The 24,882-nt window shown below is 41.4% G+C and overlaps 1 protein-coding gene and 1 non-coding gene across 10 annotated transcripts in view; both read left to right on the top strand.

The window, feature by feature from the left end:
• The window catches only part of eif4g1b (eukaryotic translation initiation factor 4 gamma, 1b), a 42,147-nt gene that overhangs the window by 11,529 nt on the left and 5,736 nt on the right, over nt 1-24,882 (top strand). Inside the window, exons 5-22 of one of the 9 annotated variants that reach the window (XM_030393712.1) lie at nt 1,440-1,472; nt 2,359-2,379; nt 2,938-3,132; nt 3,460-3,562; nt 9,234-9,373; nt 14,708-14,800; nt 15,570-15,660; nt 16,508-17,548; nt 17,678-17,766; nt 18,310-18,508; nt 19,030-19,163; nt 19,422-19,547; nt 19,634-20,038; nt 21,464-21,610; nt 21,700-21,933; nt 22,050-22,154; nt 24,257-24,547; nt 24,730-24,841. In XM_030393712.1, the coding sequence (XP_030249572.1) occupies nt 1,440-1,472; nt 2,359-2,379; nt 2,938-3,132; nt 3,460-3,562; nt 9,234-9,373; nt 14,708-14,800; nt 15,570-15,660; nt 16,508-17,548; nt 17,678-17,766; nt 18,310-18,508; nt 19,030-19,163; nt 19,422-19,547; nt 19,634-20,038; nt 21,464-21,610; nt 21,700-21,933; nt 22,050-22,154; nt 24,257-24,547; nt 24,730-24,841 (3,559 nt within the window). Of the gene's footprint in view, nt 1-1,439; nt 1,473-2,358; nt 2,380-2,937; nt 3,133-3,459; nt 3,563-7,318; nt 7,489-9,233; nt 9,374-13,655; nt 13,976-14,707; nt 14,801-15,569; nt 15,661-16,507; nt 17,549-17,677; nt 17,767-18,309; nt 18,509-19,029; nt 19,164-19,421; nt 19,548-19,633; nt 20,039-21,463; nt 21,611-21,699; nt 21,934-22,049; nt 22,155-24,256; nt 24,548-24,729; nt 24,842-24,882 lie in introns of those variants that run through there. The other 8 variants (XM_030393721.1, XM_030393758.1, XM_030393727.1 and 5 more) reach the window with 8 other exon arrangements.
• LOC115576528 (small nucleolar RNA SNORD66) lies at nt 21,325-21,392 on the top strand. Its single transcript, XR_003982878.1, has one exon. It is a non-coding gene; the product is annotated as a small nucleolar RNA SNORD66 (small nucleolar RNA).

Genomic DNA, 24,882 nt, shown 5'->3' on the forward strand with positions numbered 1-24,882 from the left:
CCGTTACATATCGGAATCACATTACACAAGTTACTGAGTGAACTTCTGTGGTGAATCCTCAGATTTGCTTTGTTTAATTCTGTACTCTCATGCTTGTCAAATAAGTGACAGACATAACAATAAGGATACAAGATTGGAATCATTTGTCTTTTTTTCACACTGTGCGCAACTTTGCATTATCGCTGCTCACTGTTCCTATCTGAAATCTTCCCAATGAACAAAATGCTAGACATTCTCCAAAATCAGTTTGTGAACTTCTTAGAATGCCTGCATGCCTATTTGCCTACTTCTCACCAGTTCTGCACCACATGTACTGTCAGTGTCAGCTTATCCTTTGCACTCTACCTCATAAAGTATGCCAGCTTAATGTTCAACATGCTCATACTGAGTGACCCTCCCTACATCATTTATTTGATTTAAACTCCTTCTCTCCTACTCCTTTGTTTTAATAATTTACAGTAGTTATCTCCCAGGTACCACTTTTTGGGCTTTGAAGCTTCAGTGAGAGTTGCCCATATATATTTGAAGCATTTAGGGGTATACCTTCCTCAAGAGCTTTCCTCGAGAGCAGAAAATTCTTCCTCGTGATGAATGTGTTCAGGTTGAAGATACTGTTCTGTGCACTCTAATCACATGCAGGGACCTTGTTTATGTGCGTTGGTGTAATGAAATGCGATGCAGGAGCTCCATTTCCCCATCTTTATCATTATTTGTGTCCTTTCAGTGCAGCCAATGCAGCGTCTCCTTCCTCTTAAAAAACAAATAAGAAACATTCAAATACTGATTTGGACCTCCATTACCATGCTTTTAAGCATTTGATTCAGCCTTAATTTTCTCATATTTTCTTTGTATTCGTCGGGTTAATTATGTGATGTATGTTAACTGTTTCAGTAATTCTTAAAATATTATTGTTCATAAATTGGTAAGCAAATGACAGTTGTGTAAAACAAATAAACACTCAAGAAAAATGTGTTGTTATGAAGGTGGGCATGACCATCTGTTTAGAGTGCTGCACAGGTTACATTTTTCTGTCTGAGCCCAACCAAACGGCCCGACTCAAACTACACAGGCGTTCTGTTTATTACATCCAAACCCTACTTGAGACTCAGTGTAAGCCAATGCACTGTGTTACTGTGTAACCCTGCCACGCAGTTTTCACTCTTGTTACAGCACCACCATTTACCCTGATAACAGACATGTATACAATATGAATATAAAGAAATATATACATACAGTATACGTCAACTGACATGACTAAACCTGACCTGAACTGGTTTTAAAATCTAAGACCTCCTTTTTCCAGACTGCCTGAACAACAGATTGGCTTTTTGTGCATTTTGTAAAGGTGCAGAACTGGAAGGAGCCTGTTAGTGAAGAAAAAAGCATGGATCTTGTGCTTTTGTCTTTAACCTCTGTCCTATCTGCCTCTCCTCCTCTAGTTTGCCCCAGGGCCCCGGCCTATACACCAACAGGTACTAACAGCACAACTGACTAACACCTGTTACACATATTACAAACAGAAGAGAAGATTGAGAGGCTCCAAAGTGTGCTGTGACTTAAGGACTAAAACTGCATAAGTGTACATATCCTAACTGAGAGCAACACTAATACTAGGCAATCTTGAAATCAAATAGCATAAATTCTTTTGACCAAATATATTTATATTAAAGCATGATAATACTTTTGAGGTGAGCATTGTTGAATTTAGGAAACATAATACAAATAGAGAAAATAAAGAAAAAGATACATTCGACTTGAAACATGTATCAGTCTTACTGCCGCCCAATTGAAATTAAAAGAAAAAAAAATCTTTATTTCATGAAATGTATACCAGAAATGTGAAGACCAATTCAGCTTGATGGCAGAGAATATTAACTACCAGTAAAAGACATTTAAAAACATTTCATACTATGTCAGAACAGGTATTTTCATTTAATTTTCACTGCACCTACTGTATATAATAAAATCCTTCTTTAATGAATAACAGCTGTGGCAAAATATGAAGATGAATGTAAGGATGGTCTATGTAGAGAAAACAGCCTTTATTAAAAAAAACACAACAATAATTCAGTTACTTTCATTGTTGAAAAAACAAACAACTAAGTGATGCCCATCCTCCAATTATAGTTGTTGAGTTTTAGTAGTTGAGAGTAACTAAATGCAGTTTATTTGGATGCACTGTTCTGCCTTTTCTCTGCATGCTACTTGTTAATTCACTGCTTGGCTCAGAATGGACAGTTTCTGGGGGCTTTGCTCTAACTGATTGTGGTGCTCTCTTTCTCAATCCTTCTCTTCCCACCCTCTCCTTGCCTCCATTTGATGTGTGTCTGTGTGTCATCTGTGTTTGCGCTGCTGAAGGGAAGCTTCAGGTCACTACAGGTAACTCAATTTACTTTTTCTTCCAGTTTCTCCATGTCTTTGTTATTCTCACCCTCTTGAGGAGTGCACATGTGTGTGTCTAATATTTGGCAGTGTTGTGCTTTGTTGGCTTGGTGTCATTTTGCTGGCTACGATGGTTAGCTCCCAGGCCAGCAGCAGAATGTCAATGAGGAGGCTCTGAATGAACCAGCATTAGCTGCTTTATCTCTTCTGGCAGGCAGGGCCAATATGTTTCCAGTTGGAGTCTAGCCATACATTCATGGACAAGCTATGAGCCTAGCTTTTAGGCTGGACAAGCCAGTCTACTTGTACCAAGACAAAAAATGATACAAGGGAATGTGGGATGGTTTTCATGTCAGAGGTTTAAGAGCGGTTACTAATAATTCCTTCATTTGTTGCCCTCTCTTTTACCCCTCCTTTCATCCCATCCCTTCTTCCTGTGGCATATCTTTAATCATCATTTCCCTCCCTCCATCTTTGTCTTTGTTCCCAATACTCTCAATCACTCCTTTATTCTCACCTTTCTTTTGTCTGTCACCACCTTCGCCAACTCTACAGCCCTATTACACCAACAGGGCCAACCTGCCTCCCAGCAGCGGGCCACGGGGCGTCCCTCCAAGCAGTGGCCCGAGGCCTGTGACACCCACCCACGTCTACCAGGCAGGCCCTGGCTCCCAAATGATGATGATCCCCGGGCAACAGTTGCCCTTCGCTAGCTCACCACAGGGACCTGCCTACTTCATACCGGGACAGGTAGGGTGCACAGACTTGGTTTTAGTAAAGCTGCCAGATTTTCTTCTAAGCCAAGCCAGATGGTACACGACACCCCACATTTCTCTTTGTGTCACCTGTCATCTTTTTCTTTTTTCAGTCAATTCTGTAAACAATAAATCCACAAAATATTGTACTTTCAAATGGCTTTAAGATAGTGTAGTGTAAAGAGAAAAAAATGAAAATGGAGGACTTTGTTTGCACTTGTGATTTATATTGCTTCCATGACTACATCTAATATTGTTGTTTGTCTCTCCACCCCTCCTCACTTCCTGCCACCCTTGCTGTTCTCTGCTTTCTTTTTTTAAGTACCGGTCAGCAACCTATGTGGCCACACCCCAGCAATACCCTGTCCCAGCAGGCACCCCAGGCTTCTACCCAGGCACCAGCCCGGCTGAATATGGTACTTATGGTAAGAGGCTCTACCTGGGGCCTCACCTATCCACTCAAACACAGAGAGACACTTAAGCCATGTTTCCACCAAAAACTCTAGTCCAGCTCTGTTACTGTCATTAAACAATAGATATGCTGTCAAACAGTTCTGAAAGTTAAAAATAGTGGCATGCAAACAATAAACACGTAGCATCAAACTGCTCAATGTTACACAGGAAAAATTATTCACCAGTGCAGACCAAATGGCTGCTGACAATATAGCCAAAGATCATTGGGAGTGCCCTGCAACTTACTGATGTCCTGCATATCATGTTCGTAAAGGCAGTTGTTGTGTCCAATAATTTTTCCGTTGTTCTTTTACATCCCAGCATCACATCACTGCCGTATCTGTAGTCCATATATTTTTTCACATTGTTTGCGACATTCTTGGATGCTTTGTAAATCTGAGAGATTGTCCATCTTCTGTTCTATTTAAGACTACACCTAGGCTTTTAGTGTGGGCGCCTTCCTGTTTGTTTTGCATGTCTCTTCATATCAATGGTTACAGAAAAGCTCTTATCTTCCTTTAATAAAGCAGATGTATGATATTGCTATTAATAATAGCCATCTTTATCTAAAGCCAAAAGTGTCATCAGTGCTTTGTGAAACTTCGGTTAGTTTGGTTAGTTTGAGAATTTGAGGAAAAGAAAGGTTGTGGCCCCAAAAGTTTTTAAAAACAGACATGAGTCATTGAAAGTGCTTGAATTTATATATTTTGTTCAACAATATAAATGGTTCAGATTTTTTCTAAATGCAATTAAATTAGACTACATTACACTGTCTGTGTGTCTCCTACGGTTTTCTGCAGTTACTGTAAGACAGCACAGTTCACAAGTTCACAAGTTCTGTTATCTGTTTTTAATTGTTGTCTGTGAGCTTCTGTAAAGCCTGCTAGTTCTCATTATAATGACAGTAATTAACCTTGAACCGTATCTCAGACTGTCATTTTTGGTCCTTGAAATTCTTGGAATTTGGCTGGAAAAGTCTCTGAAAATTCATACCGGGACGTGTAGGGTGGCACAGACAGGCATGGGAACATTAGCAATGAGAAGTAATAGACCAGCAGGAGAGAAACTCAATGAACCTGCTAAGAATCAGCATCCAGTCATATGCAAACACACCATACACACACACACACGCATGCATGCACACACACGCACAAAGAACAAACAACAGTATCTCTTTAGACTGTTTCACTAGAACTCAGCTGAGATGCCTTTCTGCCTACCCAACATGGAGCATATGGTCATAATGAAATGAAAGTGTTATGTTGTCCCTGAGGGGTGTGGCTGCATTCTGTAAAAAAGTAAAAATTTGCTGACTATCACAGTCAAAGCAGGGTTAGTGAAAGGAGTATTCCAAATAAATTTGTATGTATTAACGTAACAGTATGAGAGTACATTTCTATAATATACTACACAAAGAATGTAGCTATCATAGTTCATAGTACACATGACAAACATTTTAATAAATTATTTATTCCAAACATACTGTTGTCATATCACTGGGAACAGCATCACAGATGTTTGCCGTTGATCCCATGTGTTGGCACTCCCTCTAGAGGTGGCTGAGTGTCACCACACACAAGAAGTGATGATGGCCTGAAAACAAACTTGCTGACCCCCCACTAGCAGGCATCTGAACTATGTGTTGTCTTTGTTTAAACTGTAGCTCATCAGCAATAGAATGCGCTGGCCTGAATACAGGACTGTAAAAACACAGTTCTTCCTATTTGGCTTCTCATATCATGCTCTGTGCACATCCACGTATATGCACTGTTGGTGCACATGGTACTTGAACAATGCCTCTGCACATTCTGTATACTGTGTATGCATGTTTTCAAAAAGTAAACGAGCAATTAAAAAAAAATCAGAGACTGTTTCGTAAATCTATAATGTATTGTTTGTTAGTATATTCAATCATGAGTCTAGTGCTTTCAGATGGCTGTTGTTGTCCTCAGAAAACTGGCTTATTTCAACATCAAGTAGCTATAATTGAGCCTCAATCAGCTTTGCAAATAATAAATTCTGTTTGGGGGATTGTGTGTTCTGCTTGTAATCAGAATATCACTTTGCATTTTGATATTAAATTTCACCCTGAACTTCATCACCTGGTAATGCAGTATAAATCTGAGTATTGTTTGATCTTTTGAGTTGCAGTTGACCACATATATCTATTGGATAAAGTGAGCATCTCTCTCAGGCCATTTCATATTATAGTGATATTAAAGCTTTCTATCTGTCAATCATGGACATTAAAAATGTCTTGTTTTTTCACATCCTGACTTATTTTAGTTTTTACTGTAGTCCCCCTGTACCCCTTGTCCGCACAGTTTCTGAGTGCAGCACCACTGTTTTGGATTCAAATCCCAGGCCTGTAACAATTTGTCAGACATGTAGGTGCTAACAATCATAACAAAGATATGTCTTGTAAACCATGGGTAATGTATGTGTTGCTGTGATCCTACCCTCTCACTGAAGTTACATAGTGCAGAAATGTGCAAGGTGTTCAGAGTGGCTGTGACAGAGACACCATTCACCCTATTACAACACACTGTACTGTCAAATTGATTTTGAAGCTGCTTTTTAAGTTAAAAAAAAGTCACATGATGTTGCTTTAAATGTCATAGCTGAAAAGGTTAAAAATGTACTATTAAAAATATCAACTTAACTCTAATGGAGAGACTTCTAGTTCTATCATTTGGACCGAAATTTGACAGGGATCACACAAACAGGAAATGCGATTTCTAGAAAACTGGATCACCTCTAAGTTACTAATTACCGCCTTTCCTTGTAATTGCAGCACACCAGAGCCCCACAGTAGATCTTCTGTGTCTATCATGTTTATTGGTTTGATTCTGCCAGAGTTATTGATCTGTTTTCTAGACAAATTACTGTCCTCAAAGTGGTAAGCTACCAGTGGTATTGTGTGACAAAGCTCTGTGGCTATTTATGCAAGATACTTGTATGACCTAGCAGGACACTACGTTCTGTGTGTGTTTGAGGTTGTGACACAGTGGTCGCTCTGCGAGTCACATGACGCGTCATGATACAACTATGGCACATGACCCTAAATAACTGGTCATGTGACACAGAGACACAACTCTTAAACATTGGTCTCTTATGGGATTGACCACTACACTGGCTCTGAAAGTGCAGGGGCTTTCAGGGCAAACTCTAAACATCTCAAAATGACAGCATATTGACACAGATCTACTGTAGGCTAGCATATGATCAGGTTTTTGCTGTGATGACTGAAAATGCTCATTATAAAAATTTTGGTAAGTGCATACTTACAACTCTGAATATCATACCAACACCCCCCGTCCTCTTAAGTGGTGCAGTCTCTCTGACCACTTTGTCCTTTTCTAGCAGTCAGATAGAGACACAGACACATACACAGTGCTGACAGAGTATGGTGACTATTTTTAAGACCGCCACCCCTCAAGCTCCGTGATTTGCTTCACTCCTCCAGTGTACACACTTATAGCCCGCCCCCGTTGTAGTAGGTTGTGACATCCCTGCCAGCATGGATGGTATCATTTGTCCAGGGCGGAGAGATGGGGGAGTCTTCAGGCAAATCAGAGCAACACAACCCAGTAGCTTTACTTGCCTGCCAGGACTCTCTAGAGAGTGGGAGGGGAGGGAGGAAGGTGGGGAAAAAAGTGAAAGGCAGGGAGGAATTAGGAAGGTCAGAGGGAGGAGCATAACAGAGACACGCTGGAAGAGGGAGGGCTGAGCATTAAAAGAAGTCATTCTGAGAGGGCACCTGTAGAGTGAACAGGAAGAAGTTAGAGAGGGGGGTTGAAGAACCCCCTCTCCTCATTTTCTGTCCATACGCACTTCTGCATTCAGCAGTAATTCAGCATGGGGAACCGTGGGTCTCAAGAGCAGCAGGACTCTGAGGGTAGGTGTCTCCTAGTGTCTCTTTGCACCCCCCCCCCGATTCTGCTCTCACCATGTCTTGCACTTTGTGAGTCATACCTCGAGCCTCTTATTTATAGCGGGACACCGTCCAAGAAAAGTCTTGTTCCAGTTTTCTGGTTTTGAGCATGCTCCTGTTCTCCCTCTCTCTGTCCTGCTCTCTCTGTCTGTCTTCCTCCCTTTTCCTCTTGTGCGCCAGGCAGTGTGGGGTTTTGACTATATTTAGGCTGCTCTGCTCCTGGTCAACAATGCAGACTCAGTAATGTGAGTTAGACTGAAATGCCTGCAGAGGGAGAGGGAGGCAGAGCAGGAGCAAGCTGCGCTGGGCTGAAGGAGAGGCCTCTTCAATCTGAAGGGTTTTTCTTTCTTTCTCTCTTTTTTTTTTTTTTCAACGTGGGCCACAGCTGGTTTTGAACTGAAGCCGAGGCCAGTTACAAGGCCGGGTAATGTCGCTGAATGGTTTGATGTCTTGTTGACATTATTGACTGGGTAGGCAAAAGAAGTTTTAAATTTTTTCTTGGTCCTGTTGGCAGCAGCTTACTTTATGAATTCGTAAACATAATAGATATCCATGGTGTTAAGAAATAAGGGACACCAATGCAGAGACTGCTGTGTCATGGTCTGAAGGCCTACCTGTGGGGCCCTCCAGGTGCCATGTTTGCTACTGTTAACTTTCATTCAGATAGAACATGAAAGGCGGTACTGAGATGGCACAAAAATGAAGATCTGAGGTGACGATGTACATCTAAGTGGGTTACTGGAATATCATAATAGAGGTGATAGTTGCAGATTTATCTTAAGATGTAATACTCCACTATAGCATTGGTTAGATGCCACAATGAGAAGAGAACCTTTTGGACAGTAAGCAATTGAAGTTCATGGCCTTTCCTGAAGATGTTAAATTACTATCACCTGATACTTAGTTTCCAGACTTAGTCACCAGTTTCTCTGGGCTGCAGCTGAAATGATTGGTCGATAATCATACTGGCCCTATTTGTGTAAGTCATGATTTTTGACACGGAATATAATTTAATTATTTAATCAGCTGACTGATGACTTGGTCTGAATGTCATGGTAGAGTTTAATTGACTATTAGTCCTTTTTAAGTCCCCAATCTTGTCATTTAATAATTCAGTGATGATAATAATAAGTTAATCGTAAGTTATTTCCAGTTTCGACAAAAATGTTTGACAATAACACTTAATGCTGCTGTAAAAGACATTCTCAAAATTCAGATTTAACCAGCTTCCTCCTGCAAGGTGACTACAGTGTTCACAGGAATATTGCCAAGACACCTATCTTTTGTACTGTAGGGATTGAAGTCTAGTGAAGCATGTTTACACAGATTCTAAGTTGTTCTTTGCTAGAGCATTTGAGGGATGCCTAAAGTGTAACACATCCATTCTTGGCAGTGAGAAGACTTTAATAAAGTGTAGTTACGTCACCATAATGACATTATAACTGTTGGGACTTATAACTACAGCTGTTGTGCTGCAAATCATTATGAAAAAAAACCTTCACATTTTGGATGCAGCTTTTCTAACTGCCTCACAGCAGCAGAAAAAGTCCTTAAGAACAAAATCAATATAGACTGTACTGCTGTTGTGTCAACTCTAGCTTTGTGGTGTAAAGTTAACGTGTTTATATGTCCTTTGTGTCTGTATCAGGTTATGGCCGTAAGATTAAGATTAGTATGTGTTTACATTCTTCTCTCTGTCTGTTCCACAGCAGGGGCCTACTACCCCGCCCAGCCTCAGTTTACACCCTCGGTGCAGCCGGCACCCGTTATTATGAACCCTGCCCCTCAACAGCAGCAACCACCACCTCAGCCTCCCCAACACATCCACACCAAACGGGAACGTAAACAGGTACAGTCAGCATTCTACTACACAACTCAATTTACACTTTGAAATTGATTATTGAGAATGGACATCTGGTTCAGGGTTTCAATATTACATACGTATGATTTATAGTTTCCCCACATTTTATGAATGAATCAGAATGAACTACCAGTAAACCTGGGGTAGGTATTTTATATTGTTTAAAGTGAGGAAATGTTAGTTGGAAATTGACACAAACTTGGAAGAAAAGTTAACCTAAAATGAAAATATTTGATATTAGCCGTGTTTGGGTAAAATCTGTTCGTCAATGACACTGCACTTTAATTCCATCTGAAAACATTAGATGTGTGTTTTCTGCTCATGAGAAAGTCCAGCCTCATACATCTACTCTGTCATTAACTCAAGCATCCCATATGTGGACATCTGCATATACACTTGGTGATATGCATATGTCTACATATGGGAATAATATAAGATGGAAATTATATATTTATATTTTTTAATGAAAAGTTAGTAGGGAAAAAAGTTATGTTAGTGTTAGTGTTCTGTATTTTGGGCTGATGCAACTGCTTTAAATGTTACCGAAACATGCACACATGCAAGAGGCTCCTATAGACAGTTTTATGGACAGTCATTCATCTGTGAACTTTAATCTGTGTAAAGTCAGTGTGGAGCAGGAAGATACATTGAAGATGAAGAGTTATAAAATATCACTTCTGAACATCAGCAGCTTTTGACTGCTTGACTTCATGTTAGTCAAAACACAGAGGAAGTTTTTTTCTGTAAATAATGCCCATTGGGATCTGTAGAACAGCTTCCTAACAGGAAATAAGGCCACTAGTGATCATATTAAAATATTTAAAAAATGGAATCAGACTTTTTATTTCTTAATTAACTGAACTTAAATATGGACATACCTATGAGTTGTCACCTGGTAACAAGGCTTAAGTGGGAGCACATGATTGCAGCAAGTCTGTTCTTTAGCTAAGTTTTCACCGAACTACCATCGGTATAGTACCCTCCCTTTGAACCTACACAGCCCCTGGTAACTGCACCTAAAGGTTAGACCTGTTATGTGACCTCCGGACAGTGCCTTAAATGTAGGCACACTGACACACTGTGATCTACACTCTACATGACTGCCCAACTGACAACATATACAAACTGATGACCTTTTTTCTCTGCTTTGCTGGCAATCATTGTCTCTTTTCTGCCACTGCCTGTCTTTTGCGCGATTACATATTCATATGTATTTATAGACATATTACACATGTCGTTGTTTACTACAACAAGGAAAAAAGGTGGCAGGCAACAAGGTAGAAGAATGCTAAAAAACAAGAATTTGGGAAATCCATTGGGAGAGTACAGAACACAAAAAATAATCATTCCCGTATGTAATGAAATGAACTGGACTTCTTGGTGGAAAGGGGCATAATAAGATCACTGAGGTAACCTGATGTAGCATATTTTTTGTTACACGGAACCATCTGAGAATGCACTGCTAGAAATAGTTTGGAAAAGGACAGACTTGAGACCATGGCAGGTGATTGTCTATCACAGGCTAACCTCGACCAAACAGATCAACAATCTGAGTGTGCTGCCTCAAGCGTAACCAGTTGGTAAATCAAACTCCTCATGAAGTCACTTGATAGAGGAACGAAAATGAGAAAAGCCTTCAGTGCCGTTCTTTGCTCCTCTGTCACGCTAACCTCTTAGGGAGCTGCCATTGTTGTTTTCAAATAGACAGTCTCTTCTCTCGCTGGGCATCCCACCTAAAATTTACTTGTAGCTGCTCTCTGTATATGCCAGTAGTTCCTCACAGGACAATGTCTGGTTTAACAAATGTGTGTTCATTTACAAGTGCATAGCTTGTGAGACAACATGATCTCCCAATGATATTTCATGATCTCCCAAACCCAGCTACCTTGGTAATCACTGATGGACAACCACAGTTTTGTGTGGGGGTAAAGGGATAAAGTAAATAATTGGATGCACAATATGAAAGTTAAACCAGTTGTGTAAGAGACTACAAATCTCTAAATGGAAAAAAAAAAATCTGGGAGTGTTGAGTTAGAAAGAAGTGAGTTTAACAGACCTCTGTAGAACCTTCCTTATTTCTGCTGCGGGCTAGAAGGCTACTATAGCCCATATGTTAGTAATATTAGAATAGGGAATGTGAAAAATGAATGTTTTGGAAGACCTTTTCAGTTTAAAAGTCGTTCATTTAGCAATCCCTTTAAGCAATATGAACAAATAATATTGTTTTCTTCAGTTATCCAAGGACCGGACCGGATGTTTTTTAGATAATACAGCCTGTCTGTGATGCTGCAATCCCTCTAGATGATTCTAGAGTCATTCTTGAGCCTGACCATAGAGTTCAGTTTACAGATTGAAAAAGACTGTGGTGAACTTGACCTCCGCTTGGTATGCTGTAAGACTAAGCTGCTGTGCGACATATTCCCTAGTTCTACAGTATGTCTAGTGTTTCTTTGCTCACCAAGATGGCCCTCGCCTGGTATGTGGTAGCTCTCTGTGAACTGCAGCCCCAGTTTGTGCCTCTCATGTAATCATCGTTTTTACATTTGAGACTTCTGTGACGCATTTTACATTTCAAGATTATTTTCGGACCTTCCCAGGTTCCTCAGACTCTTGCATCCAGCTAGAATGAAAAATGTTGTCTTTTGTTGTTGGCACAGTTAACAGTTGGCACTTAACAGTTAACAGTTAACAGTTGGCACTGTTAAGGTGCTTATTCACAAATGTTTGTCTCATACTATTTATCTAAGAAAAACAGCTGTGTGTATACTGAATCATCTCTGCAAAAGTCCTTTTTTTAAAAATCAATAGTAACAGAGGCTCAAACATGAACTTTTCTGACATGTTTATCTAAAGGCTTTATTTGCATGGAATTTCTTGCTTACTTTCCTATTATCAACTCTGTTCTATGTGTCTTGAAACTAGCTGTCCAGTGTAGAGATTTAGCCATAGTTTTGATTCTTTGGCCTGACTGACTTGTCACTACATTGAGGCTGGAAAGTCACTTTTCTGTTTGTCTTCAGCAGGTTAAGCTTTGCAAATGTGTGCTTTGTTTAAAGAAATATGACGTCATCACTTGTAGTTTTTATGTAGAAACCTTCATATATTTAATCCTTGTTTTGTGTGTTACGAGGAAAAGGCTGTCGGTGTTAAATGTTGGGACTGGTTTGCCATGAGATTTGCGCAATGTCTGGTCCCTCTCGCTGGGGAACTCGGCTTCTTATCAGTGACTGTGGTTGCCTGGGGTGTACTTTGGCCCATTCCCATGCGCCCCCACCGATGCTACAATACTGGCTTCAAGGCTCAGGGCACACTCAGTCACACACATCTCACACAAAATGTAGATTTCCCATCGTAAGAGTTGAAATGACAGGCAGGAACTGAGAATTTTGCAGCATAAAAATGCGCAAGGGTGTGATGTTTGTGCTTCAGCCATAAGATTGTAAGTCGAGGCATCTGTGTGTGCATAAGTTTCCACTACAAGCTTTGCACTCTTGGTTTTTAGGAGTGATGCACTTTTTGAGATCAGGTAGAGATTTTGCTTCTTGTGAACAGGACAGACGTATTCTAGAACTGCAAGGCTATTTTGCTACCTAAAGGTACATACCCTTTTTTGTAGTTCTTGCAAGTCATATAGATAAAGAGAAGGAGTGGGTGTGTTTGAACTCTATGAATTTAAAATGAGTATCTTCTACCACATGGTCGTCATGATTTTAATTGCCACCATTTTCCAAATATTGTCCCTTTTAGTATCTGGTGATATGCTAAAGTTGTGGCCTTGCAAACTGCCCTTTTTTCTACTTGAAACTTTCTTGCTCTCGCTCTGGCTGTGTGTCAAGAGAATATCTAGAGGGGAGGGGGTGAAGGACATGTCAGCACATAGCTCAGCTCCACGTGGCCACCAGTCTCCTCCCCATTCTGAGCCGGAAGGGCTGACCAACCAGCCTTCCTCTGCTGCTGTGGCACCCCCTCCTCCTCCTCCTCCTCCTGTGTTGATTTCCTCTTCGTTTAGAAGGGGTGAGCATGACAAAAAAGAAAAAGTCTGAGGAGCGACTGGAGTGTGCAGGATTACTGATCAGACAGAGAGAGTGAGGAAAAAGGGGGAGTTTCTGTACTAGCTTCGGCTCATTTGATAAGGATAACTTTTTTTTCCTGGAAACCCTCCCATTCCCCCCCTACCCTGCCCCTCGGCCCCTTTAACTGTCTGTTAGTCTCTGTGGGCGGGCTTCTGCATTCCAATACCATAGCTTTACAAGGCCAGTCGCTTTATCCTCTTTTTTTTTTCCTCCCTCCCTGTTCTGTTCAGCGTATGAGAGAGGGAGAGAGTCAAGTTGCTAGCTAGCATACTGACAGGCCCAGCCCTGCTCTGTCCCATTCTGTCGGTGTTTAGCTCTCTATCACAGCCTGGATGTGCGTGAGTTGAGCTGAGATGAAACTACACTGGCTCCGTCCAGCCACCCTCCTGCTTTGTTGGGTTTAAAGTCCACCTCCAGAGTCTGCTGGAACAGCTACTTCAGCCCCAGGATGAGAGAGGCCCGCTAGGGTTAGTAATCCTACGGGAGGGGAGTTTCTGTCGGACTGAACCAGGTAAAGGTCAGTAGCAACCAGCAAATGTTGTTGTTCTTAAAGTCAAAAGTAGGCCAGAGAGCAGCAGTGTTTAGCAGATCACTGTTAACTGTTAGTTTAATCCTTGTCTAGTGACAACATGTGTCATTTGCGTTGTGGCTCACATCAGTTTCATGAAAGCTGTGACTTCCTACAGTAAGAGTGATCAGATTGTGACTGTTTTCACCTCTGCCTGAGTGCCGTGTGCCTGTACAGGAAAGCTGTATGTTGTCTGCAGTCCTCATGGGTTATAACAATTTAAACTAGCGTTAGAATTTCTTTGACAATCAGCTTAAAGTTCGTTAACTTGCGTCTCGCTCAGTCAGACATATTCACTGGTGACTAACAGGCTGAAGCGCATTCAGTTGCAGAGCAGAGGAATTTGCATGGCGGTTAGTTTTTGGATCTGGTGTGCCTGTGTTCACAATGTGAGAAATGTAGCTTTCATTGAATCAGAGGCAGCTAGTGAGTCATAGATGCAGAAAGGGCTGACCACTGTAGGCGCTGCATCATGGGAAGGCAGCTCTTTTACGTTCTACTGTCCTCACCCTGAAACAGTTTAACTCTTTGTATTATCATTTATCGTCTTTATTTATAGTAAGAAAGAGGCTTGTTCGCAAGTGCTTTCTTTTACATACAGATTCTTTTACTCAATTCCTTCTTTCAGTTCATTATTTGTTATCTAATCTTAACAGCAGGTCTCTTCCCTCTCCTCCACAGATCAGAATAAGAGATCCTAACCAAGGAGGTCGAGACATTACAGAGGAGATTATGTCAGGGGGCCGCAGTGGCTCCACCCCAACCCCACCACAGGTCAGCTTCATAATTTACTCTGGCAAGTCATAAAATGTAGCGTTAAAAGGCGTAAAACAGATCCATTATGACATGAAGTGAGAGTCAGTGGTTTTAATGTGGGGAAGCCAATTACTTGTTGCCATAGACTGTATATACAGTCACTTCAGTCTTTCTTTATACTCGATACTGGTACTCCAGTTAACTGTCCATGGTATTACCTGGCAGCAACTGCTGCTATAGGGTGTCTCAAAGAAGCAACAATTAATTTTCATTAACTATTTTGATAATCGTTTAATTCTATGAGTAGTTATTGTGTAAATATTTTGCTAGTTTCTTGAATCCTCTTTGACTGTAAAAGTGGATATCTTTGTGCTGTGGCCAAAACAAGCCATTTGCCGTTTTTAACCATTTTCAGACATTTTGTAGACCAACCATTAAATTGATTCACTTGCAATGAAAACAACCCTCAGTTGCGGCCCTAGTCCACATTAAAAAGTATTTTAAGTAATTTATACAGGGTAACTATCAACTTAATTTATTTTAGAATGTTAAATAATCCAAGAAGACTTGTCTGTTCTGTCCATATGTTACTACTTTATGGGGAATGCTGCAGATTGCCAGCTTGTCAAAATCAAACTGATCTATGATTCTCTCAGAGAATCCTGACGTGCAGCTCATACAGACAACTAGGAACTAATGTTAACCTTTTTTTCCCCCTACTCGCGCAAAAAATGGTGATGTCCTCAGCACTAAAGTCATACCTCACCTTTTCGTGTGTGTCCAACAGACAGCCATATCTGGAACAGAGAGTACAGTAGTGGCCCAGGCCAACGGTGAGAGCGTCGCAGCTGCTGCTACACCTGCAGTTGTTAGACCAGGTGAGTGCCACACACAGAGCATTGAACACAGTCACAAAAAGATACAACTGTCAGGGTTTGTATAACGGCTTGAAAGATTTCAAAATAGTTCATTTTTACTGTAATCCTGTTTTCAAGGTTAGGAATATGCTTGAATTAAAATTTACTTAATTTTCTACATAAACTGTTGTTTCATTGACAGTCAAATAATTTAAACCAATTATCTTTGGCAATTGAACATGACACATTTAATCCTGTCCCATGATTAGATTAAAATACCTTAGTTAAGAGTATTTTAAAGTACTGACTGGGCAGTGGTGGCCTAAAGGTTTGCAAAAAGGGAGTGAGACCGGCAGGTTAAATCTGGTGGGGTTAAGTGAAAATATATATATAAATAGATAACATATTTGACATTTTGGTACCTTGAAAGTGCATGAAAATTGCTTGTATTTCATTACTAAAAAGCTGTATGAACCCTGAAGTAACCCCTAATTATAATTTTGCATATTTTTCTGATTTTACTTCAGCTGCTAATATTTGCCAGACTTATTACATATTGTTTTATTTTTTGAACCGTTTTTGATAGTGTTAATTTCTGTTTTTGATAGTGGTGAGTTACCTGTAAATAACCAAGGCATATCTGTTATGAACACAGGAAGTGGATGGCTCAAAATAAGGATGTGGTTGGGGAATGTTTGATGCTACAGTGCATCAGGTGTTTGATGAATGCAGTCTCATATCTATAAAGGCTCCATGAATACCTTGATGTTCTCATGGTCCATATGTGGAGGGCAGGAAAAAGTGTGGATTCTGAAAACGTGAGTTGATGCAGTGAAGTCTAATGAGATCTTCTTCTTCTTCACCCCAGATGACAGTGGGAAACCTACGCCCCCTCCTCTGTCAAAGACCCCTGAACTTGCTAAGAGTGACCCCATCCCCACTGACGCAACATCCTCTGACACGAACACTAAGCCTTCTTCACCCCCACCATTATCAGCAGCAGAGGACACTCTCGACACTATTTCCACACTTGCACCCAGCGCTCTTGTTGCAGATGTAATGGATGCTCCCCCTGCCCCCAGGGAACCCACCCCACCCCCTCAATCAGCACCTGAGGTCCCTGCCTACCCTGCACCCCTGCCTGACCCTGTGCCCACCTCTGCTGCACAAGACAAAACGGACAAGAAAGCCACAGAGATGGTGGAGGAGAAGGAGGTGGTGGTGAAAGAGGACGATGCTGAAGTAGAAGAGGCAGTCCTCTCCTCGGACACTCCTCTTGCACCTTCCTCCACTGCTAACGGTGTTACAAAGGTGGAGCCAGAAAGACTGTCGGTTGTGTTGCCACTCAGTCAGCTGGAGGCCCCTCTGGAGTCTCCCATCGCACAGCCTGAGGAGCTCCGCCTCCCTAACGGCCTGCCGCTGCCTGCCCCTCAAGACCCTGAGGTGCCCATTGTTAACTTGGCTGAGCATGATGACAGTCCCATTGCTGAGCCTGACATCAGCCAGCAGCCTATCATCCACACCTCCACAGCCACCATTCAAGCTGCACCTACGTCTGTTGTCCAAGCTGTACCTGCACCTGTTGACCAGCCTGCTCCTGCTGCCGCTGTCCAGGAGATTCCTGCTGCCGCTGTCCAGGAGATTCCTGCTGATCCAGTTGTCCATGCAGCACCTACCCAGCTTGAGGTCAAAGACACAGTTCCTCCAGTCGCCCTGGATGTCAAAGAAGAAACCCCAGTGCCCCAATCCGCTGCCGAGGAAGAGAAGCCATCTCCTGCAGAGATGGTTTCCATAGCTGACAGTGCCCCAGAAACGGTGCCCACTCCCCCCCCTTCCACAGCAGAAGAGAGGGAGGACACTCCTCCTCCCCAGACAGTCACCCCTGCCCTTGTAGAAACTACTATGCAAGGTCAGTTAATGACAATATGCTGAAATATTTGATAGTAAAGAATTGAATCTCTGTCCTCCATCATTAATAGAAACTGTTCTGTCAGAAATGGTTTTGCTACTGAGGCTGATTCTGTTTGTCATCCTGTAGCTGCTGTGTCTGTGCCAAAGAAAAAGAGGAAGATGAAGGATCTAAACAAAAAGGAGGCAGTGGGAGACCTATTGGATGCCTTTAAAGAGGTGTGTGCAGTAATGCATGTATACATTAATGTTGATGCTTTAACAGCCTGTTTGAAAGGAGCAGTTTGTTCAAAAATGCCTCTGTGCCTCTATGTCGATGGAAAGTTGGGAGCAAGCTTCGTTGTCCACAAAGCATTTCTGGATCTTCACAGCCAAACAAGGTTGCGGCATTCTGCTAAACAACTGAAGAAGCTGGGGACTTTTGAAATGCAATAAAACAACGGCAAAGAACCTCCATACAGCTTATCCAGCATTATCCAACTCTCCAGAAGCCTTACTTTTTTCAGACAAAATCTTCACTGAAACTGCCAAACTAAAAACATTAGTGCGTACCCCATCTGAAGAAGTTTAAACAAGTTCGAGCACTTGGCGAGAGTGTAAATAACATATTTGAGATCTTGGGTTATTTTGGATTATGATACTTCACCTGACTTTCCATTGGCATGGGAGTGAGTAGATAATGAGAGAATTCTTACCTTTGTCCTAGCTGTTCCTTTAAAGTGTCTGAAACCACTCCTAACCACTTTCCTATCTTTGAACCAGGAGCAGGTAGTGGCCCCACCAGAGCCTGAGTCAGCCCCCACCCGAGTACCTGAGACCCAGCCACCTGCTGCTTTGCCTCCCGCCCCTGAGGAGGCAGACCTGACCTGGGAGGACAAGGAGGACAAGCTGGATGCTGAGAACATCCAGCCAGATTCCCCCGAGTCACCCAGCACTGACAAGAAGTACCAGTACAAAGAGGGTGGGTCTCTGAAACTTGTTACCTTTCACTGCCACATGCTGGCAGTTCACTGTGAACAATGATCTTATCTAACCTATGTTCACAAGTCAGCAATGTGTCAGCTGGCTACGTTTATGTTTGCTTTGTTGAAAATGAGGGAGTGGAGTTTTAGCTGATTGTGCCTCCGCTGATATGAGTGTTCAGTGAAAAACGATACCTATGTGATGGCAACACATAATGTTTGAACAATAAGCGATGAGAAGCTGTGATTTTTAAATTGTAGGTGAATTTTAGGTCACAACATTTTAATTATTTATTTAATAATTTATTCATTTTATTTTTTCATTTAAGAGCCTATCTGCCATGTTGTGTACATTATGAGGCATGACAATATTAAGTTATACTGCCTCATGATCATTTTCTCTTCTGTACTCTGTAAAACACCTTTACACTATGTCTCAGTTTCATTCTGAATTGACACTGAGGAATTTGTAACTTTAAAATGTTTCAAATGTCATTCTCTGTTTTCATGTCTCTTTCAGAACAATGGAAGCCAATCAATCCAGAGGAGAAGAAACAGTATGACAGGGAGTTTCTTTTGGGCTTCCAGTTCATCTCGGCCAGCATGAACAAGCCTGAGGGCCTGCCAGCCATCAGTGATGTTGTCCTAGACAAGGTGCAACATCTAACACTAAAGACTTGACCATGTTTTTCATCTTTTTGTTTGAAAAGCGTATTTGAATTGCCTCTATGTAGCTTAAATGGTGCTGTATAAATGCAAGTCATTTCTGTTGATGTTTGATCACCAATGAAGCACAAGTTTGATGTAATTGTGACTGTGACTCGACACTAATAAAGCCAAATTGATGATGGCATCAAAACTCAGATAATATCGGAATAAGATTTCAGTTGATGTTCATTTCTGTCTTTTAAGGCTAATAAGACCCCACTGCGTCAACTAGACCCCAGTCGTCTACCAGGAATGAACTGTGGTCCTGACTTCACACCCTCCTTTGCCAACCTTGGCAGGCCTGGCATGGGAGGAGGAAACAGAGGACCAGTAAGTTAACATTTTCTTTATGTGATTCAAGAGCTCTGCACTTGAAGGTCATGGACCTTGAAGTAAAAGACTATCCCTTTTTCTAGCCTCCAGGCATGGGCATCGGAGTTGGTGGCCCACGTCGTTCTCAGCAGATGCAAAGGAAAGAACCAAGAAAAATCATCACCACCATGTCCCTCAGTGACGATGTGCAGCTGAACAAAGCAGAGAAGGCTTGGAAACCGTCAACTAAGAAAGCTAGTCGCGGCCGTGGAGACGAGGAGGAGAACGATCAGGAAAACATTAAGACCCAGGAGCTGTTTAAACGGGTTCGCAGCATCCTCAACAAACTGACCCCTCAAAAGTTTCAACAGCTAATGAAACAGGTGACGGAACTGACTATTGACACTGAGGAGAGATTGAAAGGCGTCATAGATCTTACCTTTGAAAAGGCCATCTCCGAGCCAGACTTTTCGGTGGCCTACGCCAACATGTGCCGCTGCCTTATGGGGGTAAGTGTTGCCACACAGTATGAAATTATGTGTTGAAAAAGCTTAAATTTTTACTCTAAAGACTGAGTTTTAGTTGCACAGTTTGCTGAGTGGTGTCCTGATATCATATCATGCATTCTATCATAAGTCTTGTCTAAGTTTTTAAGCCTGCATGTCAATGCTTTAAAACTAGACTCGGAGTATTTCAGGGTGACAAGATATTTTTCTAGAGACTAAACTAAATCCACCCAAAACAAGTATTTTTTACATAATTTATCTGTTTAAGAATTGCACCTGTTTGCACAAAATCATTTTTGAAGACAAAACAATCTGTCGTGTCAGAAGGCTACAAAGAAGAGAATAGTACTCATTCTTGAAGTCGTAAAATCTGAAATGTTTCCATTAAAGCATAACATAAATTCAATATTAGTGTAGCTTTCAAGTGCAACAAGTGTTTTAATTCTGTAACATACTCAATTAACCCTGTCAATCTTTTGATAGTCATTATCATCTACTGACACCAGTAGTCCAGACCTCTTCCATGTGAATGAGGTAGTTGATAAAGTTAGTGATGACAATGTGCTGTGCTCTATGGAAAGGGGCCTGAATGTAGGAAGTGGTATTTTTTAGCTAGGTACTTTCAATAACCTGATTGCTTTTGCTGGTGACCTCAGTTTTAAGCTAAAAACAACCCATAAAACAACAATCTCTTCATGTAACAGTCTCACTCTGAAACACGAGAACCAGTTCTTGCTCCAAGGCAGGGAGAATAGAACCACAGTAAGTTGCTGATTGGACTGATCAGTCAGTTACTGTTACATCACTATATGGCTGATTGATTATCAGCACAGGGGCATTTCATCTTACTTTGGTCCCTTTTATCAGTCACCTCACCAACGGGCTGATAAAACTCGGTATTTGATAAGAAAATTGTATCATGATTAAGGTGTTTCTAGCAGACACTCAGAATTGTAATGGGTCTACATGAACTTAGATAACCAATGCTTTTGTCAGCATCATTGACTGAAGGAAATGACACAGCAGAGCTTTGAAAAATCTACTGACTGCTGAAAGAACACAACACACAATGAAATTAGTTTTTGATAAAGGTCCTCAAACTATGATATTGACCAAAAATAATTTAAATAGGGGGATGTAGGTAAGAAAAACTAGAAAATAGTGAAGTTTGTATTTACAATTCATTTATAATTTTAAATACTTTACAAAAACAATGATTGTGTCGTTATTTCTTTGTGCCCGACGCTGATGTAGTGGTGTGGTAACTATGGCAGTTATGGTTTTCAAATGTCCCGTGAATTACCTTTTAATTAGTGACACAGGTCTTGACCACTGATGGGATGGAGGAACTGAGGAGAAAATAAGATATGCATAACCCCTGCACCCTGTCTTTTCCTACTCTTTTAACATTTTTCCTTCTCTTTCCAGCTTAAAGTCCAAATCCCAGATAAGCCGGGAGCCACTGTGAATTTCCGCAAGCTGCTGCTAAATCGATGCCAGAAGGAGTTTGAAAAGGATAAAGATGATGACGTGATCTTCGAGAAGAAGCAGAGGGAGCTGGAGGCTGCCTCAGAGGTGTCATACCGTCTCATAAAAATAGAGTTGCCACCCCTCCATAACATTTTCCTTTTTTTACTCAACTCTCTACATTATTTCTCTGGCAGGGGGAGAAGCAGCGGCTCATTGAGGAGCTACAAGACTCTAAAGACAAAGCCCGGAGGCGCTCACTGGGCAATATCAAGTTCATTGGTGAGCTGTTCAAGCTTAAAATGCTCACAGAGGTCATCATGCATGACTGCATTGTGAAGCTGCTGAAAAACCATGACGAGGAGTCCCTGGAGTGCCTCTGTAGACTGTTGTCCACCATCGGCAAGGACCTAGACTTTGAGAAGGCCAAGGTACTACACACATGCACGCTTGCATTTATATGCATGCTTATAAATGTCTATTTAGAACTAGTTTTGATTTAAACTATAGTGTAGGCGACTCATCAAAATGTTGTGGTCATCCTAAGCCTCGTATGGACCAGTACTTCAACCAGATGGAGAAAATCATAAAGGAAAAGAAGACCAGCTCCAGGATCCGCTTCATGTTGCAGGATGTGCTGGACCTTCGACGGGTAAAGCATAAACACAGCACAAACGCACACATGCACCGTTAACTCATGATAATTTGCGTACATGGCTAGGAAAATTATAGGTGTTCATGAAAACTCTAGCCACACCACATGAAATGGTCCAAAACTAAAAAAACTGCCAAGCTTTGTTGTCGTAATATTTTTGGGTGAGAAATCTAAATCTAATGGGAGAACTCTCAGAATATTTTCACTAAAGGTAGAAAACATAAAATGTAGCATTTGCATGTCTGACTATTGACAGTAACATGTATTATCAAACCTATATGAGTTCAATAGAATACACTGATGAAATGTCACACACTGTTCATCATCAGACAACCAAAAGTTTACTGATGGATCATTGTTCTCCAAGGTTTAATCATTTCCTTCTTGTTCGGGATCATGTTGAGCATGCTCTTTGATATATTCAGTAATGCTCATTCATGCTTGTGTTGTCTGAGCACAAAGAGTAAATGTCCATGATAGTTTACATTTGTTAGACTGTGTTACATGATTATAGACCTTTTTCAAACCACCCAGTACAATCTCTGTATACCCACATCCACTCTGTGTGTGTGTCCTTGCGGAGGGTCTGCCACATTAAAGGTCATATAGATAACATTTTTATGTAGACAAATATTTTTTTTTAAATAATACATGTTGAGAGCTTTAGAAAGGTGCAGCATAAAAGCATTTTTTCCTTAAAAGCACTATTCTTATTGTAAATTAATGATTTAAAAAAAAAAGTTTTATTTCCAATTTTGGTTCTAGCCAGCTAATATTTTAACACTGTTGTTATCACATAGTATCTGTGTTTCGTCAGTGATCAAGAGTCTTGGTAGTTGCCAGTTGGGGGAAAAAGAAAATGGCAGAGTTATACATTATGTGCGCAGCCTAATGCACCGCCCTAACGTTAGCTAGCTAAGGTTAGGGCAGTACATTAGCTAGCTAGTGTTAGCAAATGTAGCATTCTACGGGACTGCTGCAAAAACCAAACAGCTTATAAACATCAGAGTCAAAAAGGTGTTTACAAAGAAAAAATGCTGCCTAAAGCTTGTCACTGCACTGCACCAAGTGTGCTTTATCCAGCTGTGAGTGTGACTACAAGTGGCACTCTGTGACAAAGTGGGAGTGTGGAGGGTTTGGTTTGAGAAAGGTCTTTTGTTTACTCCAAGCTGGCTACATTTGAAAAAACATCTATTCCTTTCAGTTTTGGCCTTTTTCTTTTGTTAAGGCATTTCAGTATGGACGGGGAACTTTGCTAAACCACCTTTAAAGCAGCATTTTCTTAGATGTAGTCTGTGACTGTGCGTGGTGCTGTACACAGCCCCAGAGACAACCATAATTGTGCTTTAACCTTGGCCTGTGTGAGTCTCACATACAGGCTAAGAAAGAAATGTCATCCTCAGCTCTTTAATGCAGCACTGGTGGGTGCCATAGGCTGCTCAACACATGCACCACCATCTTTTCAAGTACCACATTAATTCACTTCTACTTTTAGCTGAATAAACTTGATTTAAACTACTTCATTGAAAACAGCATACAGTGTTTTCATTATTTAGTGTCTCATGGTCATTTCAAGTACAGTATTATAAAGCCAGTTCATTCTCGTGCTGCTCCTTTCTTACTCTGAAGGAATGCTGCAGTCCTGTAGTTATGCTCCCAGTCCCGCCCACACAGTGTTACAAAACCTGCTGTCTTCAGTGTTTTTACAGGCCAAAATCGGCTGCTTCAAGTCAGCACATGGGCCCGATTTCACAGTAAAACACACACAGTTTTTATTTCTTTTCTAGGCAGAGGTTAAAGAAAAGAGTTAAGAATCACTAAGATGCTGATCTTGCAATCCCTTTCTAGTCTCTGATGAACACCATAATCAAAGAGGTATCTAGTGTCACTAGTAATACAAGTCTACCAAACATGGAATTTATTCTTTAAAAATGTAAAATAAGTAAGAGGACTTGGTGATGTGGACAGAAGTTTTCGCAGCTTTGATTTTATTATAACATCCCATGAGGTCACATCCTCTAAAGATGGGAACGGTCAGCAATTGCTTTGTCATCAGTCATCTCTGCCCTGTACTCACAATCTCCCCCTCCCCATCCTAGAACAACTGGGTTCCCCGACGAGGCGACCAGGGCCCTAAGACCATCGACCAGATCCACAAAGAGGCTGAGATGGAGGAGCACAGGGAGCAGGCAAGGGTGCAGCAAGCCCTTGTCTCTAAGAAGGAGTTAGGCAGCGGCCCTGGAGGCAGGATGGGTGGCGGAGGTCAAGGGGGTCGTGGAGGCCCTCACACACCAGGCCGTGGTGCACCTCCCCAGGACGAGGGCTGGAATACAGTGCCCATCTCCAAGAACCGACCTATTGACACCTCTCGCCTTAGCAAAATCACTAAGGTAGGAGAGGAGGCCAACTTTTCACATTGCACCCATTATGTGGGTGCACATAATCAAAACATCACTTTACCTGAAACAGGACCTATGAGAGAAACCTCTTAATATTTGATTAATGTTGTATCCTGTTTGAAGTTTTAGTGGAAAGTCTGTTTTTTTTATTAAGCAACGGTCTCTTCTTTCAGACTCCTGTTCTTGATTTCAACAATCAGTTGCTTGCCCCAGGAGGTAAAGGCACATGGGGGAGCTGGGGCAAGGGCAGCAGTGGTGGCACCAGCACCAAACCTGCAGATTCTGGTAGGTTTGTGAGAGTGACGTAACTATACAATAGATAAATA

This window comes from Sparus aurata, chromosome 2 (genome assembly GCF_900880675.1).
Source record: "Sparus aurata chromosome 2, fSpaAur1.1, whole genome shotgun sequence".
In the NCBI taxonomy this organism is placed as follows: domain Eukaryota; kingdom Metazoa; phylum Chordata; class Actinopteri; order Spariformes; family Sparidae; genus Sparus; species Sparus aurata.